Raw genomic sequence first — 19,842 nt, forward strand, 5'->3', positions numbered from 1 at the left:
GAGTCCAGGTATAGTCTGAAGAATGATTCTAGGCATGTTTTGATCTGGAGAGAGGAAGAATGTGCAACTTCTCTTCCCTTGTCCATGAAATATTCAATTTCCATGACTGAAGTTGAATGGCTTAGGAAGGAACACAGCTTTACCTTTCAAATAAGTTCTGTACCTCCTGGATGTATGTAGACAAGGTATTAGAACCCAAAGTTAGACTGTTTAGGGTTGTGTTAGCCCAGAGTTTTTGCTAATGGATAACAATACTTGGTCTCACTGAGCATATGTGCTGTCAGAATGCTTGCAAGCAGAAGATATCACTCAAATGGATTGACCACCTTCCTTACTTATTTGACTTGTACCCAACTGAACACTTGTGAGATGCACATGGAATTTCAGCATGCCAAATTCCTCTGTGGACCCTTCAGGAGCTGAAAAGTGCACTTTTAGAAGAGTGACATTAAATTCCACAAGACTTGATCAATGCTTTGATAAAGTCTATGAAATCAAGATGTGAGGTATGCAAATCTGTCAGAGGTGACTACACACCATATTAAAGGAAAAAAAAAATTGTCTGCAAGAGGTGATTTAACTTTTCCATCATTTTCCAATTTCGATGAATTTTGGTTTTAATTTCAGTATTTTGTGAATAATCAACTGCCAAACAGTATAATTTATGTTGAACAATGCTTTTGTACAAATTTTTAGTAATAATTTTTCATTAAATATCAGTTATTTTTTATTTCTATCATCATCCTTCAATTTTGATAACCAGTGTCTTATTCCTCTTCACTCTGCATTTCAGCAATTCATCTATCTTGAAGATATTTGTTGCAGTTTAAAAATTAACTGGCATTCATGGTTAAAATAAAAGTAAAAGTGATATAAAATACTCTAGGTTACTAAATATGTACTAGGAACTGTGGTTAGGCTCTAACCCATAAAAGATGGCAAACATGATAAAGCCATCCATTCCAGCTCCAGCTAGTGAAGCAGACAGGTTATCTGTAAGAGTTCCTGTATTTTTTTATTTTATTTGCATTTAAATGTGGTTCCAGCATGTCAATTCAGAGTGTTTTATCTCATTTTTTTTTATTTGTTCCAGTTTATTTCAATTTTATTTACCATCACATGGCTGTTGTATATAATATTATCTAGCTTTTCTCAAACCTATTTCAGTTCTGATAGTGCAATTTGTCTGCATTAATATCTTTTACAGCATTTTCTTTTTTAATGATGTATAATTTTTTACATGAGAATTAACACATTTGAAACTGTTTATGAGCATAAGATAATCAAAGCATATGTGGATAGCTTCCTTTCTGTAACTTATCAAACATACAATTAAGATGGCATTTATACATAGCTGCAGGAGACTGGTGATCATTTACTAGCAAATTATAATCAGTACTAATCATTTGTTCCTTTAAACATAGGTATCCAAAATGTAAAATTAAATAAAATACCTCTAAAACTAGGATCTTTAGCTAGAAACCCAAATGAATATGTGTGTAACTTCAGTTTGTTAATGTGCAACTCCTTTTTTTTTTCACTTGAAAATACTATAAGAGGATTGTTTTAAATATTTTAATATGTTATACACATATTTCAGGATGTAGTGTACAGTTAAAGTGTGTTTAAAATATTTTGCTATTGAGTATTATTTTTAACTATTATCTGATTTTATATGAAGTGGTTTATTGGTGACTTATTTCAGTTTCATAAAGTCATGTTTGGAAAATGCTGAATCATTTGATCTCGTTGTTTATGTTAATTATATAAAATTACTTTGTTATAACCTTTTCCTGTAAACATATATATTATTTATATTGAGTAATTAGCTGTAATATCACTGTATTATTATCTGTTTTTTAACTATGTATCTTTTCTTCCCACTAATTTTTAGGGCAGGAAGTTCAAATTATTTGAATTTGTCAGGTTTGGAGTTTACAAATGATGTTTGTAAAGCTATTGGCCAAGCACTTGCCAAAGATGTGCATATAAGAGAATTGGATTTCAGCAATTGCATGTTGCCAGAGGAAGGTATATTTTTTAATCTGAAATAAAATTTGCCTGCTTTATCACCTAACTTGTAACTAAGCCATTTTTAATTGGTAATATATAATTTTTGAATAATATTTCCTTGTGATATTTCCAGCATTGATGTTTAAAAAGTAATCAGTAGAATATTAAGAATATTGTACCATATACAGTACAAAGTCCAAAATCTGGACTTGTCGGGACTTCAGCGATTCCGAATTGGGGATTTTTCTGGATAATAGATCATCAATTTAAATCTGGTAAGATGGCATGCAGAAATTATATAATTAAAAATAGGAAATTTATGAAATACAGAACAATCATGATCTAAAGGGTATCAAAATTTACAAAAGAAAGTTTAATATTTATTTGTTTACTTTATTAAACATTTCTTTCAATATGAGTTGTTTAAGATGCTTCCACAAAAAATTCAAAAAGTTCCTTTTTCTTTTCTTTTCTTTTTTTTTTCTTTTTTTTTTGTGTGTGTGTCATATACAGTGGAATTTCCAATGCCATACTCCTCGCATAATTTTGAGACGGATGTGGCTTACTAAAATTCCTCGCATAATTTTGAGACGGATATCCATTTTTTGCAGCAATTCCACTTTTTGTTTAATGGACATCGAAACATGGTTTCGCTTTGTAGATACTTTGGCAACTCCAGACTTGGAAACTTTTTTCGAGATAATCCAAAGTTCAAGCTTAGTTTTTATAAAATTGCTGTAATAATAACAGTCTGCAACAATAAGCTGGATCAAATTCGAAGAGCAGGGAGCAGTGCAGTCTGCTACTTTAATTGAAATGCCTTAGAATCAGTAAAGATAATTTTAGCCTAATTTAATAGCATCTGTTATACATTATTAGCTGTGTATCACAAGATTGGCGATGAAAACCAAGTTGTTTCACTAAATTTTGTCTTGCTCCTATTGCGTACTGAATTAAGCCTAAATTGTATTAATTTAGTTTTTTACCATACCTATGTTTTTTTTCTTGCACTTGCTTCAAACTAATCCGAGTCCTGAATAAATAAACTCTCACATATACTTAAGGCCTTTATCTAGGGCCGGCGCTGATACCACCTTGTGCAGTCTCTACGGGTCCTAAATTCTGCTACAAAGTGCTTTTCTAAGTTCTAAATTTTCACCGTGCCTAAACTTTGGATCTTAGTGTTTTCCCTAAATCATAAATACTTCTCATCCCTTAATTTTTCCACTCAGTGCTTCCCCAAATTCCAAAAATTTCATCTTCCCTGAATTCTGCTCTCCGATGCCGACATATTCTGCCGCCATTTCTCGGTTTATGGTGAATAACATATCAGTTATTCTTAATTAAAATAGCACTAAATGTAATCTTTTGGCCTATGAGTTTCATTAACAAAATCTATTTGTAGCATATGAAAAGAAATTTTTTAAAATTTTTCCTTGTCAACATTTTTTAGAGCATTTAAAAATCTATAATCATCGCCAAGCGTATTGTTAGCATAAATAGCATAAAAAGTTGCCATACTCGTGTTATTCAATTACTAATATAAAAAAAAGTTTAGACATCACAGCATGAGTTATTACTGAAGCTGTCATGTATTGATAAACATGCGGTGATGAAAGCAAAATATAATAAATAATGACTTGCCAGGTCGGCGTCAGGGATATAAAATAGGTTAATGTTTCAGTTTGAGATGTATGCCAAGTAGATGCTCAGCTATTGAGCCAAATTATTAATCTCACAAATTTATGCTTACATGGTTGTTTTTCCATAATGTGGTATTTTATTTAGTGCCTAAGTGAAATTAAGAATCGGAATTTTCAAGTGAAAATCTCCACGTTTTATTAGGGAAGACAAAATCAAATGTGCATGTGTAAAGCATTAATAAAAAAAAAAAATATTTGTGGCTTTGAGGCCCGGATTTTAGATCATTCCAGATAATGGACGTCCGAATTTCGGACTTTGTACTGTACAGTATATCTTATGGTCAAATTCGTAATCATATATAAAAGCTGAAATTGTCTGAAAAGAAAAATCCAGAAAATAAACTTGTTCAAAATTTGCTTGCTGTACTATACGCTTATTTTTTTAATTTAAATTTATTTCAATAATCCCTTTAGTTATATGCTGAAAATTATACTAGAGTGTTTTGTAAATATGGTATGGAAGTATCTGGTTGTAATGAAAGTTTTCTGCCAAAAAGTGTTCTTAATAAAATTGGAAAAAAAAACATGAGGCCAGTACCTTTAGTGCGGATAGTAATCACCATCCAAACCTATGATTTTCTGCAGATGTTTTACTAGTTTTTCAAAGCCTTCAGCTCAGGAACTTCGTGGTCATGAGTCCAAAAAACAAATCAACCTCATTTAGGTCATCCTGTGGAGAATGAAAAATAGCACCAGCAAGATGTAGCTGCAGGTGTGAAAAAGGCAGAAGTCAGAAGGAGCAATGTCGAGGCTGTGGTGGGTGGGGCAAAAGATCCCATTTGAGTCCATACAGAGGTCAGCCGGTGAATGCAGACACTTGTGGTATTTCATTATTGTATTTGAACATTACCTGGTACTCTTCCGTTATCAGGACTGGATTCAGAAATGTATGTATGTATGCATTTGTGTGTATATATATGTATGTGTATGCACACACATACATATGTACATGCATATGTACATATATACACACATACATATATATGCATGCATATATGAACACATACACCCATACACAAATGCATGCATACATACATTTCTGAAGTCGATCCTGATAACAGAAGAGTACTCATTACCTTTTTGTGCTGAAACTTAGTTTGACACTTTTCCTTGATAGCAGTGTCAATTTGAATTAGCATCTCACTGTACACCTTACTGTCAAAGGTTTTACCTTTTTCCAGATACTCTTTGTAGAACAGCTATCACACCAGATGCAAAACATGATCTATTTGTTTTGTTATTCAAATTGTGCTATGTGACACTGCCGATGGGCTCACCGGGCACAGACCGACCTCCTTTTTGTCCTGTGTTGTTGAAGTAAGTCCACATTTCATCACAAGGGATGATCTGGTCCAGGATTTTGTCCTTGCATTGATAATCGAGCAGATTAGTGCGGGCCCGATAACATGTCTGTACTTATCCGCTCAAATCAGCTCATGGAGCACCCAGCGACTGAACTTGTATGGCAAGTTTATGCGATGCATAGCATGACTAATGGACATGGCACTGACGTCTAACACCTTAACAATCTCTCGAGTGGTTGCATACTGATATTCTTCCACAAGTTCTAACAGGCGAGCTGGAATTGGAAGTAAATTCTCACAGAACTGGAAGTAAATGATGGCTATAATCTGGTAGTGTGTTAGTTCCATTTCAGACACATTGCAAATAATGATAATGATATTTTTTACAAATTTGACAACACAGTGTTCTAAAGCAAGTCTCTTTCTTTCAAATGCTAAAAATCGTTTGACAAAATATAATTAAATATGCAAACTGTTTGCACGCAAAACATTTGCAGTAGCGGGAAACCTTTGTTAATATCCGTTATTAACACAACCATTTTAGTAGAAGTCACCAGATTTTTCAGAATATGACAAACTCTGGCAACTGTGTGCATAACCATTCTTCCGGCAATCATTCTCATAATATTCGTTTTAGTCAAATAACACTGCCATTTTTGCATGTGTTCTTTCTCATTGTATTCCAAGTTTAAACGATTTTTATAAACAAACATATTTTTTATATATTTTGCCTTAAACTTATATTTAAAATATGATCTTGTGAAATTTGCAATTAGTGAAAGAAACTGCTGTAAAATTTCTGGAGGAATATAGAATTTTGCTGAAATTTTTTTTAAAGGGAACAATAAGAAAATGCATTTTCTAGATAGTCACTGTTGCCAAAAATTGCAAAAAGCCAAGTCTCTGCAATCCTCTGACTTTTTTTTAAGTGAACACAGATTGTTGTGTGCTGTGGGCAAAGAATAATACAAAAAATTACAGAAGAGGAAGAGTTTTTATTATGTCATATAATCCTTATTTAATAATTCAAATTTGTATTTTAAATTGCTAAAGTATGTTTCCTTTCTTACAATAAATATCAATAGTTTGGGAATCCAGCCTAAAAAAGACACTAAAACCACCAACCAGCATGCAATCAATAGCTTTGTAAAAAATCACAAAATTTTACTAAGTGGTTGCATTAATGTATAAGTATCCTGAAAACTTAGCAAATTTTGTTAGATGCAAATAGCCAGGAGTATATTAAAATGGGCAAAGCAGAAAAATCACTTTCAATTTTTTTTCTGTAAATATAATAATTTAATTTTAGATTGACACCAGTTTAAAAAAATAAATCAAATGATTATTCTGTACCAAAAGATGCATTATATAGTTGTTTGAGTAACTGGCATATTCTGATTATTCTGACTCCCACCAAAAAATTATGAACTCACTCACAATTTTCAAGAGAAACATTTGTTTGATTACATCTTTGTTTGGATATCTTAACATCTATCTCAACATCTAGTGTTACCTGTTTTTTACATTCTTCTTTTTCCATACAAATACAAAAAAGTGTGAGTGCTTTACTCACAAATCTTTTTTTCCACTATTGTTCTCTCCATATACACAGCAGTCTGTCTTCTTTCCCACCCCCTATGTTTTTTAAAAGACAAAGAATATTACAACCTCTGCACCAAAATTCTAAAATGTGAAGGAAAAAATAGCTGCATGTTCTCTTTAAGCAAGCCACATTACAGTCTTATGTGGACAGAAAACTAAGATTTTGTCTTAGGCACTAAAAACTTCGGTATGTGGTGCACAGCTATTCTAAAATACTCAAATTCTCTTAGGAGGAATCATAACCTGCGTTTATACTCACAAATATACCTGGAAGAGTGGAAAGTCATCTGAGGGGATGCTATGTGCCTAGATAGGTTGCCACATAAATGATTTTTGGGAATATGGTTCATGTCCTCATCAATACTTTTCATGGCTTTTTGATGGGGGTGCAGATAATAAGAAAGCATGGTCTTTAGCTTCATGTATCAACTGATACATGCCAGTACACTACCACCAAGTTATTAGCAATTTTTAGTGATTAAATATATTTCCAATATATCTTTCTCTGCAGCTTGTCTTTGTGCTCATATGAACTCAGTTAAATAAGAAGGCAAATCATTTCTTTCAAACCATGTACCAATTCTTATTCTAAGACTTTGTTGGTTTGTTCAAATCACATTTCCATCATATATCTTCCTTCATTAACAGTTTCATTGCATAAGAATTGGAATACGTGTGATTGTTTTTGACAAAATATTATGTAGTATTTGGAATTAATGGATTGCTTCTAGGAATTGCATGATGAAAAATGTAGTAAAAGTTAATATGATACAGACAGTCTTGTCAAAGAATTTTCTGTGAGAAAAGGATTAGGATGAAAATAATATATTGACCTTGAAATTAAAAAAAAAAAAAGAAAAAAAAAAAAAAGAAACTATGACCCCTCTGAAAAAGAAATAAAAATCTCATTTTCCTACAAGATTTCGGAATAATTTTTTAGGTTCCCTAATGCTTGCAAGATTTAGAGTCAAGAGTATTTTGGCAATATATCAACAAGTATAGGTTAATTAATAAGTACCTAATTTTTTATTAATTACAAAATCGATTTAATATATCAGTAATTACTCATTTTATTAAGCAAGTATGGTTATGATTTGAAGAATTTATAATTGAAGAAAAATAAGGAATATGAATTAATAAGAAATACATATGCTGCTTTTAAATTACTCACTTTATTAAGCAAGTGTGTTTATAATTTGAAGGGAAAAACAAAGATCCCATGTTCAGTTGACGGACAACTTATGAAGACCTGATTGTTTGCCAAGTCATATGAAAGTTACATTAAAAATTGTATGTCTCTTACATTTCAGGTTACATGTATGTTAAATAGGCCACAGTTATGATAAATGTATCATAATTTAACAATTGAAAAAATTAACAATGCTTTGTTATCAATACTAAATTTTTGTGGTAGGTATTATTGTATTTCAAGTGATACATATACACACAATGGCCAATGAATTAGAAACCCAAAATCCGTATTTTTTTGGACCACCTTTTGCATGGATAACTGTTCTGATTCGTTTGAGCATAGAGTCTACATGATTCTGGAGTGCATTTACATCCAGAGAATACCATGTATTAGCTATGCAGCTTTTTAGATTGTGTAAATTAAATGGAAGAGGAGAGTGTTGTCAGATGCATCTTTCCACTATATCCCACACATTTTCCATGGGGTTAAGATCTGGGCTATGCTCACATTTTTCATAGGGTTAAGATCTGGGCTATGCAGTGGCAAGGGAAGGTGTTGGAAGTCAGACGAATGTTCAGCGAACCAATTTTGAACAATTTTGGCACGATGTATAGTTGCATTATCATCCATGAAATATCCATTGCCATCAGGGTAAAAATGCAACATTGCAGGGTGCATTTGATCTGCCAGTATATCTAGGTATCTCGTGGCTGTTTGTTTACCCTCAAGAAACACTAGGGCACCACTTCCATGCCAGCAGAAACATGCCCTATATCATGATACTTCCACCAGACCCTTATGCAGTGCGAGTACAGCAAGATGGTTTCATGGCTGTTCTTGCCAAATTCGACATCTTCCATCAGTGCAAAATAAAGTTAGCATCCGACCATATTACTCATTCCCAATCCTCAGATGTCCAGTATCTTCTTTCCTGACACCATTGCAAATGTATTCTTGTATATCGGGCAGAAATGAGTGGTTTTCGCACAGGTAACCGACTATGCATTCCTGTCCTCTGCAATTCTATGTGCATAGTTCGAGCTGAAATCTGTCAGGAAGAGCCTTGGTTGATGATCTGTGTCAGTTGAAGAACAGTAGAGTTCTTGTTTTGCAGTACAATTGGTCAGAGATGACACCGACCACTCTCTTGGAAAACTTTGTTCAAACCGCTGTTACGTTTTCTAAAGAAGGACTGTCGGTTCTGATTATAACCTTTGATATGGTTACTTTTGAGAACCCAGTGAGATTTGCTGTCTTCTAAATCAAGGCCCCTGCTAAATGGGCACCAAGCCCATTTTCAAATGGTGAAAAATCTGTTGTTTTTCCCATTTTACTTCATTCATTATGAAAAGCATTCTTACACCTTACTTATACTAGCATTCTAACAAAGTATAATCCGCATCATAAAAACAATTTGCATGCTTCATCACTAACATATGTTTATTCAAATGAAAATCTCAAAGGTTTCTAATTCATTAGCCAGTGTGTGTAGTCTTGTAATGTTAACATAATATGCCTCTAAAGAGAGGTTGCTGCTTTTCCCATTAATCCATAAATACTTAATTATTGTTTCAAAAAAGTGACTTCTTTTACCACATGTGAGATATAAGCATGTGGTATGTTAAACCCAATGAATAAGAATGATATGGGAAGTCCATGGGAAATTGTTTCTGAAAATTCACTTAAACTAAATCAAGTGAATTTTGCATTACTTGAGTCTTCAAGTGAAATTTTTTAGATTTAAATTTTTAGTTCCCCCCTTTTTTTTTACTTACTTGTATGAGGTAAAGGTAGCATTCTAATTACAAAAATTTCAAATATCATATTTTAACAGAAAATCTGAATTTCAGTTGTTCCCGAACCCATTTGGACAATTTTTTTGCATGACGTCTGTATGTGCAGAGAGAATAAAGGACTTCCAAAATGGATTATAAAATAGGTTTAGAATATATTCAGAAAGGATTTTTTGTTACATCAGTACATACATATGTATGTATATATCTTGCATAACTAAAAATGATTAGCCATGGAACATTAGCTGTTTTCAATTGTACTTTTGATTAGTTTGAACGATTTCATAATTTAAATGAGTAATGTATTCGAATGTATTTGTGTACAGATTTTCATGTTTTTTCTTTTAGTATGCTCTTAGCTTTTGTATTTTTTACAGTTTAATTTAAGTTGTTTTTAAATTTAATTATTATTTCATGTGCTTGTAATTCATGGAGTAGTGACCGGCTTGTAAAGGAAGTTCTTGACATTATAAGACTAAATATAAATTTGTAAACAAGAACAATTAATTTACAACAGTTTGAGTCATGTAATGTCAGTGTCCTTTGGCACTAATTTATCTTCGAGATTAATGTTTTAAATGCTAATCCCTTGAAAAGTTTTGTTTGAAGCATTAAATCTAGGGTGATTAATAGTTTATTGTATTTCTAGCGTTTTTTTTATTTTCAACATTTTAAAATTTAATTAGATACAGCAATTATTACATTTTTCTAGCTTTAATAACTTTTTTAAAGCTTTATTTACATAGTAGGCTTAAAAATGTTTTCTCTTCCTGTTAATAAGACACTTTTTTTTTTTTTTTGCTCTACACATTTTTCTTTAGATGGGATAATCTGTTTAAAAAATAATAGTGTCTTTTTGTAGTAAAGACTTCCAATTCAATCCTTTGCAGCTTAAGTGCAGGAATTTATCAATGTTTATTATTTTCTTTTCTTTTAAACACTTTGGTATTCTTCTGTTATCAGGACCAGATTCAGAATTGTATGTATGTATGTATATGTGTATATACATACATGTATATGTGTGTATACACAGGAACATACATAAATGCATGCATACATGAACTCATACATCCCCACAGACATGCATACAAATATACATTTCTAGCCCCAATATAAATACTTTTCTAGTATAGAACTATAGTATACTTTTTCAAGAACAGTACTTGGCCTATTCAGAGCACTTTGCAGCTATAACTGAAATGCAGATTTATTCAAGAATTTGTAGAGAGAGAGTTCAAAGGATGTACTGAAAGATCCCCCAAAAAAATTTCCACGAAGGCAATAAATAACAGATGCAATAAAATAAGTAACTGTGGACTATTTTAACCCTCTGAGTGGCTTGGATTTTTGGATTACATTAATCTCTATTTTCATAAACTTTGATTTATTAAGATGATATTTATATTATTAAAGAAAGTAAGAAAGCAAAATATCATAAATTATAAGCTAATATATATATAAAGTGACAAAAAAATCTCATGACCGGATAAAGGCTGTCATAGACCTCAGAGGGTTAATATTTTTGAGATTGAGCGAGTAGTATTCTTCCAAAAATGATGAGTATTAGTTTGACAGAACATGTGCTAATCATGAAACTGTGTTGCAGAAATCAGGGATATGCTGGAGCGGCAAGTGCTTTCTTGTTCAGGTTCCAAATCGGAAAGCAAGCATACTGATATCAATAACTTTAGATCATGTAGTGGAAGGGTCGACAATGTATTCAGATTACGAGTCCATAAAAGAGATGAGCTTCGAAAGTCTAATTACAGCCATTTAACTGTGACTCACACATTTAATTTTGTTAATTCTACCATGGGTCCTCACACCCAAATGCAGAAAGATTGTGGAGTTCTGATAAAGGGCAAAACAAAAGGCAAACATTGCATCTCAACATCATCTAAAGTCAGATCTTTATAAAGTGATGTGGCAAAATTTCTTTGGTAAAAATAAGCCTTTTGATGTCGTATTAAAATCAATCATAGAAATATACCAGCCACAAACTATATGTGAGTCATTTAAGTTGCCGATAATCTTGGCACTGTTTTGATAATGTGAGTTGTGAAAATCAAGTACAGTCAAAAGTCGTTAATCCAGACTCGTCGGGACTTCGGCGATTCCGGATTATCGATTTTTACGGATTATGGATCATCAGTTTAAATCTGGTAAGATGGCATGCAGAAATTATAAAATTAAAAATATGAAACCGTAATTTATGAAATAAAGAACAATTATGATCTAAAGGGTATCAAAATTTACAAAAGAAAGTTTAATATTTATTTGTTTACTTTATTAAACATTTCTTTCAATGTAAGTTGTTTAAGTTGCTTCGTTTTATGTGATAATACTTTCTCTTTAATTCTATAAACAGACATAATTTCTTGTTCAGTTACAAAGTTCCACTGTTCAAGTCCTATAATTGCTGTTTTGAGAATACTGACTAATTTGTCAATCAAAATTTTTTCATTTTCAATAACCTCTGTGTAACTTTCTTCACTTTTATTGGAAGCGAATTTGAATTAAATCATATCAAAGACGGAGTACATCAAGATGAAATACTACATTTAGTAAGGAATTGTAAGCCAAATAAAATAAAAACATCTGCCCTGAAGATAAGGATAGTGCTGACAGATCAACTTCCAATTCATGCCATGCCGCGGCGTCCCCCCCCCGCCGCATAGCGGCATGAAATTGATAAATAGATTTCAGAATGGTTAGAGAAACAAATCACCTCTCTGTCACTTTCTTCATACCTTTATCCATTTTTTTGCAGCAATTCCACTTTTTGTCTAATGGACTTCGAAACATACTTTTGCTTTGTAAATCCTTTACATATTAGTAAATATATATCGTAAATTCTATTTGACATAATCGAAAGTTAAAGCTTACTTTTATAAAATTGCTCGAACAGTCTGCATAAAATAATAAGCCGGATACAATTTGAAGATTAAGGAACAACGCAATCTGCAAAATTAACTGAATTAGATAATTTTAGCTTAGCTTATACCGTCCGTTATACATTAAATGCGCATGCGTAAACGCATTATGCGCAGCTGTAAAGGTCTTACGTGCATGCGTCAATGCGACGCATGGGCAGAAAGTTTGTAGCTTTGAGGTCCGGATTATAGATCATTCCGGATTATGGGTGTCCGAATTAATGATTTTTGACTGTAGTACTTTATAATTTGTTACATACTGAGCATGACAAAAATCGATGTTTTTGCTGTATCTTTAAGTCACAGCAACTCTTTGCCTGATGCAGTCTTTTTGCCATATAGTAGTAATATTTTCTGTGTCATTTAAATTAACTATTGACCATGAACTTTATTATAATATCATATTTTAAAATACGCGTTTTAAAGACATAGCGACCCTCCCATCATTTGTGATCATAATGTGTATCATCATCACCAGACAGAGAAAATTAGACGACTAGATTTTAACAAATTAGAAGATTCAGCTTTGCTTCTGCAGCAACCATTGCTCTGGTTCTAATGCAAGCTAGGAGGGGGTGTTTTAAAATGCCTATTCTGAAGTAATAGATTATAGATCTTAGTGCTTAGATCTGCTCCTGAGGCTATTTTGCAACCAGTAACAAACTTAACCTTTTTGAGAATCCAACTTTACATGAATGAAAATAATATTCAACAATAAAAACCATTTTCCTGTGTTTGTGACAAACACCATTTTATATTAACTAACTTCCTTTGAATAATTAGCAAAGCATTAGGAAATATTTATGTATCCTTAGCAGTGATCAGTGGTTAGTCATTTAGTCTGCTTGGGTGTCGTACTTATGAGCTTCAGTATTCTTTCCTTCATTGCACACAACATTCCTTGTAAAATACTCCTTCTGTTCCAATTGATATACATTTTTTATTCCTTGTGTAACACTTTTCTTTAAATAAAGAAGAAAAGAAAATTGACTTGAAAAAGCTTATTACAGTGTGCACATAATTAGTAACTTTATCATCAGAAATATTTTTGGAGCACAATGTTAAATTATATACTTTGCTACTACATTTATAAATTTAATTACATATTTATTTTCAAACATGTTAATGGCATGTATTCTCTTTTGTGAAATTTATTTCTATAAAAAAATCAGCATTATTTCTCAATCAAACTTTTGTTACATATTGTCTAGAAATTTAATAAATATTTTTTATTTAGGTTTGATATCCATTTTAATGGGGCTTGAAAATAATACATTTCTATTCAGCTTGAATTTGAAAGTAAGTAATTATTATATTTTTTATTAAATTTGTGTATGTGTATTTGAAATAAACAGATTAACCATCATTTTTCTTTTGTAGGGTAATAATATTAGGCATTCTGGAGTACAGGAAATTGGAAAACTTCTTCGCCACAATAACTATTTACAGAAGTGAGTCTGCTATTTCATTTCTGCTTCTAATGAACTCATTTGTTGTACAGTGTTTAATTTTTTTTATGTAATGAAATTTAAAATTTTATTGTGTAATGATGTAATTATATTTTCAAAAATTAGCCTTTTTGTATATGCTGTTAATGTGCATAATTCAATTTTCGCCAGTTCTTTTTAAAGTTTCTGTTGTCAGTTCTTTTTAAATAAGTGCAATATTTTATATCTATTATAAAGTATGAATATGTAGAGAAGATAAGAGTTTTTTTAAATATGTATGTAAAAAGATAAAAATTTTATTTCATTCTTAAGAAAGCTTATTTTTATAATAATTTAAAGTAGAATACATATTTTTCTGTATTTTCTGCATGGAATTTTGCATGCACAGTTGGTGATAAATGCATTTTGCCATTTGTTGAGAAGAATATTATGGTGGGCTAAAATACTAACTTCACATGGTAGAGAGGAATCCGGGAACAAATGTTTACTAATCTGATGCTTAAATTGTCAAATCAAAAATCTAAAATCAAGATCTAAAAACAAGCTGAGGATCTATTTTTTACATTTTCATATTTTTACACTACTCTCTCTCTCTAATTGTTTTGAGCATGGTATAAGGTTGTTGTAAATTCCTTGTGTTTTTGCAGCTGTCACATGTGTAGTGAGACATAGGGGTATCACCATGTTCAGAGGGAAAGTGACAAATCTATGAATTTTAAGGATGTAGACAAACATTACTGTGTTGATGGGCATGCATAAATTTTTATGTAAAACTGAGGCCAAAAGGTGTTGTGATGTAATTGTGTCAACTGATAGAAGCGAGTTCACATCTGTTGTAATTATTCTTTAGTATTTGGTGATGAATTTATCATCATTAATAACATGTTATAGTATTTAGTTAATTTGGCTCATAAGTTTATCCATAAAGGCATTAAATAAATATCTTAAGCTATTATTTATTGTACAAAATATAGATTATATTTTTCTGTGCATATGCCCTTCTTGCTCATATATTACAAAAGCTTCGATAGCAAAGTACTACAAGAGTTCATTCCATAATTCTTGCACAACTAGAATGCATGGGCATGAACCTGATTATTGCTATGATGCATTTTATGAAAGGAACTTACCCTGGAATATCTGTATAAATTTTCATCTTTTTTTACAAATGATGTATGATTCTTTTATTTTGAGGTGTGTGTATGTATGTTGCAAGAAATAATTTTCCAAGCAAGTAAAATCTTTTTCTTCTTTTTAATATATAGTGTATATTTATTATTTCAAACAAATCATTAAATGAATATTTTATAAAAGTTGAGTGTCAGTTCTAATTTGTATAGCAAAGTAAACAAATTGATTTATGTAAGTTCGAAGACCTCTTCTTTATCTGTAGAATTGTCAACAATGTAAAATTTAGTCCAAGGATGACTAGTATGATCTTATTTTAACATTATCTCTTGAAGAGAAATACAAATAATAAGAAATCTAACTGTTTAACAATAGATCTGTTATTAGAATTCAGATCATCGCTTAAGACATAGTTAATGTCACCTTTCTTCTTAATAAAATGGGAATTTGATGAATTTGGATGGCTTCAAGGAAGTAATATCTTAAATGAAAGCTAAATAATTAAAGTGTAAGTTTAAAAAGGCAAAAATACAAGAATAAGTGCTGAAAGAAGAATGACTAAATATGTAGTAATAGTTACTATTAAAATACTCCTAAGAGTAAATGAAACAAAAAACTCTGATGGAACATGCTAACGTGACTGACAAAAAAAAAAAAAAAGAAAAAAAAATAGAAACCAGGAATATAAAATTTATGCTGAAAAAAAATGATGAGAATTTTCTGCATAAATCACAGTCAAATAATTCAAAATAAAGGTATATGATTGGGTTTTAAACCAGTCAAGGCACATTTGAGTATAATTTCAAATAAGAATCAAAAGAAAACAATTACAGTCAAAAGTCGTTAATCCAGACTCGTCATGACTTCGGCGATTCCGGATTATAGATCATCAGTTTAAATCTGGTAAGATGGCATGCAGAAATTATAAAATTAAAAATATGAAAACGTAATTTATGAAATAAAGAACAATTATGATCTAAAAAGTATCAAAATTTACAAAAAAAAAAAAAAAAAAAAAAAAAAAAAAAAAAAAAAAAAGGCTTAATATTTATTTGTTTACTTTATTAAACATTTCTTTCAATGTAAGTTGTTTAAGTTGCTTCGTTTTATGTGATAATACTTTCTCTTTAATTGTATAAACAGACATAATTTCTTGTTCATTTAGAAAGTTCCGCTGTTCAAGTCCTATAATTGCTTGGTCGAGAATACCAACTAATTTGTCAGTCGAAATTTTTTCGTTTTCAATAACCTCTGTGTCACTTTCTTCACTATCAGAAGCGAATTATAATGAGGAGGAATTTGATTAAATCATATCAAAGACGGAGTACATCGAGATGAAATATTACATTTAATAAGGAATTGTAAGCCAAATAAAATAAAAACATCTGCCCTGAAGATAAGGATAGTGCTGACAGATCAACTTCCAATTCATTGCATGCCGCGGCGTCACCCCCCCCCCGCCACAGAGCAGCGTGAAATTGATAAACAGATTTCAGAATGGTTAGAGAAACAAAGGATATGCCTTTATCCATTTTTTGCAGCAATTCCACTTTTTGTTTGATGGACATCGAAACATGCTTTCGCTTTGTAAATCCTTTGGGAGCTCCAGCATCAGAAATTCTATTTGACATAATCGAAAGTTCAAGCTTACTTTTATAAAATTGCTCTAACAGTCTGCAAAAAATAATAAGCCGGATCCAATTCAAAGATTAAGGAACAACGCAATCTGCAACATTAACTGAAATAGATACAGTCAAAAGTTGTTAATTCGGACACCCATAATCCGGAATGATCTATAATCCGGACCTCAAAGTTAAAAACTTTCTGCGCATGCACCGCATTGGCACATGCGCACGGGCGTTTTACGCATGCGCGTAAGACCTTGACTACTGTGCATATGCGTGTGCACAAGTGCAGAATACGTTTTCGCCTGCGCGTTTAATGTATAACGGACGGTCTAAGCTAAAATTATGTATTTCAGTTAATGTTCATGATTGCGTTGTTCCTTAATCTTCGAATTGGATCCCGCTTATTATTTTTTGCAGACTCTAAGAGCAATTTTATAAAAGTAAACTTGAACTTTCGATTATGTCAAATAGAATTTCTGATGCTGGAACTTCCAAAGGATCTACAAAACGAAAGTATGTTTCTATGTCCAACAAACAAAAAGTGGAATTGCTGCAAAAAATGGATAAAGACATGAAGAATGTGACACAGAGGTTAGTGAAAACGAAAAAATTTCGATTGACAAGTTAGTCGGTATTCTCGGCACAGCAATTAACGGGACTTGAATAGCGGAACTTTGTAATTGAACAAGAAATTATGTCTGTTTATAGAATTAAAGAGAAAATATTATCACATAAAACGAAGCAACTTAAACAACTTACATTGAAAGAAATGTTTAATAAAGTAAACAAATAAATATTAAGCTTTTTTTTTTTTTTTTTTTTTTTTTTTTTTTTTTTTTTTTTGTAAATTTTGATACCCTTTAGATCATAATTGTTCTTTATTTCATAAATTACGGTTTCATATTTTTAATTTTAGAATTTCTGCATGCCATCTTACGAGATTGAAACTGATGATCTATAATCCGGAAAAATCGATAATCCGGAATCGCCGAAGTCCCGACGAGTCCGGATTAACGACTTTTGACTGTAATTAGATAATTTTAGCTTATACCATCCGTTATACATTAAACTGTGTTTACTGCTTTTAAATCGCTCACTTTATTACTCAATAACCTACAAAATTAATTTCAAAAGTATCTTAGGCTTTACCGACTGGCTACACACTGAAGATAAAAGTATTTTATTTCTGGTTGCAGCAACACATTGCTTTCATAGAGCCAAGTTTTTTTAATTAGAATTTGCAGAAGTTTTAAGAATAATTAAATATCTTACTTTTTCCAAATGGCAACAGTCTCACAAATTGTAAATAAAAATGTTCTATTTCGAAAAGTTGTGCCACTGCTTGTTTTCAAGTTGAGTTTATTAATAAAAAATTCATTAAAGTTTCACAAAATATGAAATAAATAATAAAAAACATTCAAAATTAGAGCTTCCAGGTGCACATGTTCAAGTGGAGGACTATGTTTTTCAAAGTTAGAGGCTTTAGGTACCATGGTTTTTTCATGTTATTCAAAAATTGAAGGCTTCAAAGTGTGCATATTTGGATGGAGAACTATGTTATTCAAATCTGGATGACTCTAGGTACTATCATTGTTTCACAGTTGCAAGGAATATTCATATATACATGCAGATTCTTCATTATTTAATCTTTTAAAAAATAATACAGGACAATAATATTTGGCGACAACAATTTAAAAAGTGTTTATAATGAACCAGTGTAAAATCCAATTTCAAGACTAAAAATCCCTTTTTAGCTAAAAATATAATAATATAATTATTGAGAAATTTGCATTCTCTTTTGTGGCTTTGCAGGGCTGAAAAGCCTGCAGCCTGCTTTTGCATTTCAGATTGGGAACTGCAGTGTTATTCAATGTGCAGTAGAAGCCAAAGCTATGTATCAAGCTTGTGGCTTATCCTATGTGGTCTCATCCTGGATATCATGATGGCTATTCCACAAGTTATAATGGTTGCAGCTGTGGTTCTCTCAATGGTGGATTGGTGTTTCAAAGGCATGACACTGATTTCGCTGTAACTGTCAAAGACAGGAATGAGAGTAAAATGTAGCATATTGTGAGATTCATTTGCAGTTTAGAAGATTTTGTAAACTTGTTGTCCCTTTTTTTAATGTATGATGGAATAAGTTACTTTTATTTGTCTCTAGAAAGGGGAAATGACAGGTATGTTTGACATTATTACATATGTGAGTGTAATACATTATGTTAGCTTTCCAAGCCTTTTCTGGAATCTTTCATTTTTCTCAAAACTTAACATAAAATATTTCACTAATTTAAATTTGAAATCAAATCTCACCTTCCTACAAGTAGAAATTTCAAACATTAGATCCCAAAGCATTCTTTTTTTCATTAATTACTTTATATTCATAAGGAACAATGTGATGTTTTTATTGTTTCATTTTATATATTTTACTGATATGTTTCTTTTCCATTCCACATTCTGTGTAAGTTTTATAAATTATGTCACATAACAGATATAACAGAAGTTATATTTTAATGTGCATAATTTTCCTTTCCTTCCTGTGGGTAAATTTCTGCTTATAAAATGGAATGAAAATTTTACAGTATGTAAATAAAGCTGATGCATATTTTTATCATTTAGCATAATTTCCCTGCACTGTAGTTGATGAAAAATTTCTTTTAGTTGCAAAATATATTTGGATTTAAAACTGGGCTAAACTACAATCTTGTGTCTGGTGTAGATTTTAATTGAAACTCTATCAATTTCAAGGGCAAACAGTTACATGTCTCTCTTCATAAGAAGCAAAAAAAATCTGCAAGAAAGAGAGGAGCAATGACCATATTTACCAGTTTGCCCTTAAAATTCGTCGACTTTCAATGAAAATCTATCCCAAATACAAAGCCGTTATTTTTGCATAAATTTTATTTTTATTTTGGGGTGTTTTTTTCTCTCTTCATATTTTATTTGAGCTTTCATTTTATATTTCAGAAATATTTATATGATATATATATCAGAGATATTGTTATGATTAAATTGTTTTATTGTATCAGAATTATGTGTAATTTTATGAAATATTATTAATTGATGTATTAACAAAATATTCTATACATAGTTCTTATTTA

General features: G+C 31.2%; 1 protein-coding gene across 4 annotated transcripts in view; it reads left to right on the forward strand.

The window, feature by feature from the left end:
- The window catches only part of LOC118186748 (leucine-rich repeat-containing protein 45-like), an 85,495-nt gene that overhangs the window by 8,023 nt on the left and 57,630 nt on the right, over window positions 1-19,842 (forward strand). For all 4 annotated transcript variants that reach the window (XR_004757826.2, XM_035356891.2, XM_035356892.2 and 1 more), the window contains exons 2-4: window positions 1,895-2,031; window positions 13,778-13,839; window positions 13,921-13,991. Coding sequence is in view for 3 of the 4 variants with exons in the window: in XM_035356891.2 (XP_035212782.2) it covers window positions 1,895-2,031; window positions 13,778-13,839; window positions 13,921-13,991 (270 nt within the window). In the remaining variant the exon portion in view is untranslated. The remainder of the gene's footprint in view (window positions 1-1,894; window positions 2,032-13,777; window positions 13,840-13,920; window positions 13,992-19,842) is intronic.

This window comes from Stegodyphus dumicola, chromosome 6, assembly GCF_044657685.1.
Source record: "Stegodyphus dumicola isolate Sdum_Otavi_A_Nest chromosome 6, ASM4465768v1".
NCBI classification, from domain to species: Eukaryota; Metazoa; Arthropoda; class Arachnida; order Araneae; family Eresidae; genus Stegodyphus; species Stegodyphus dumicola.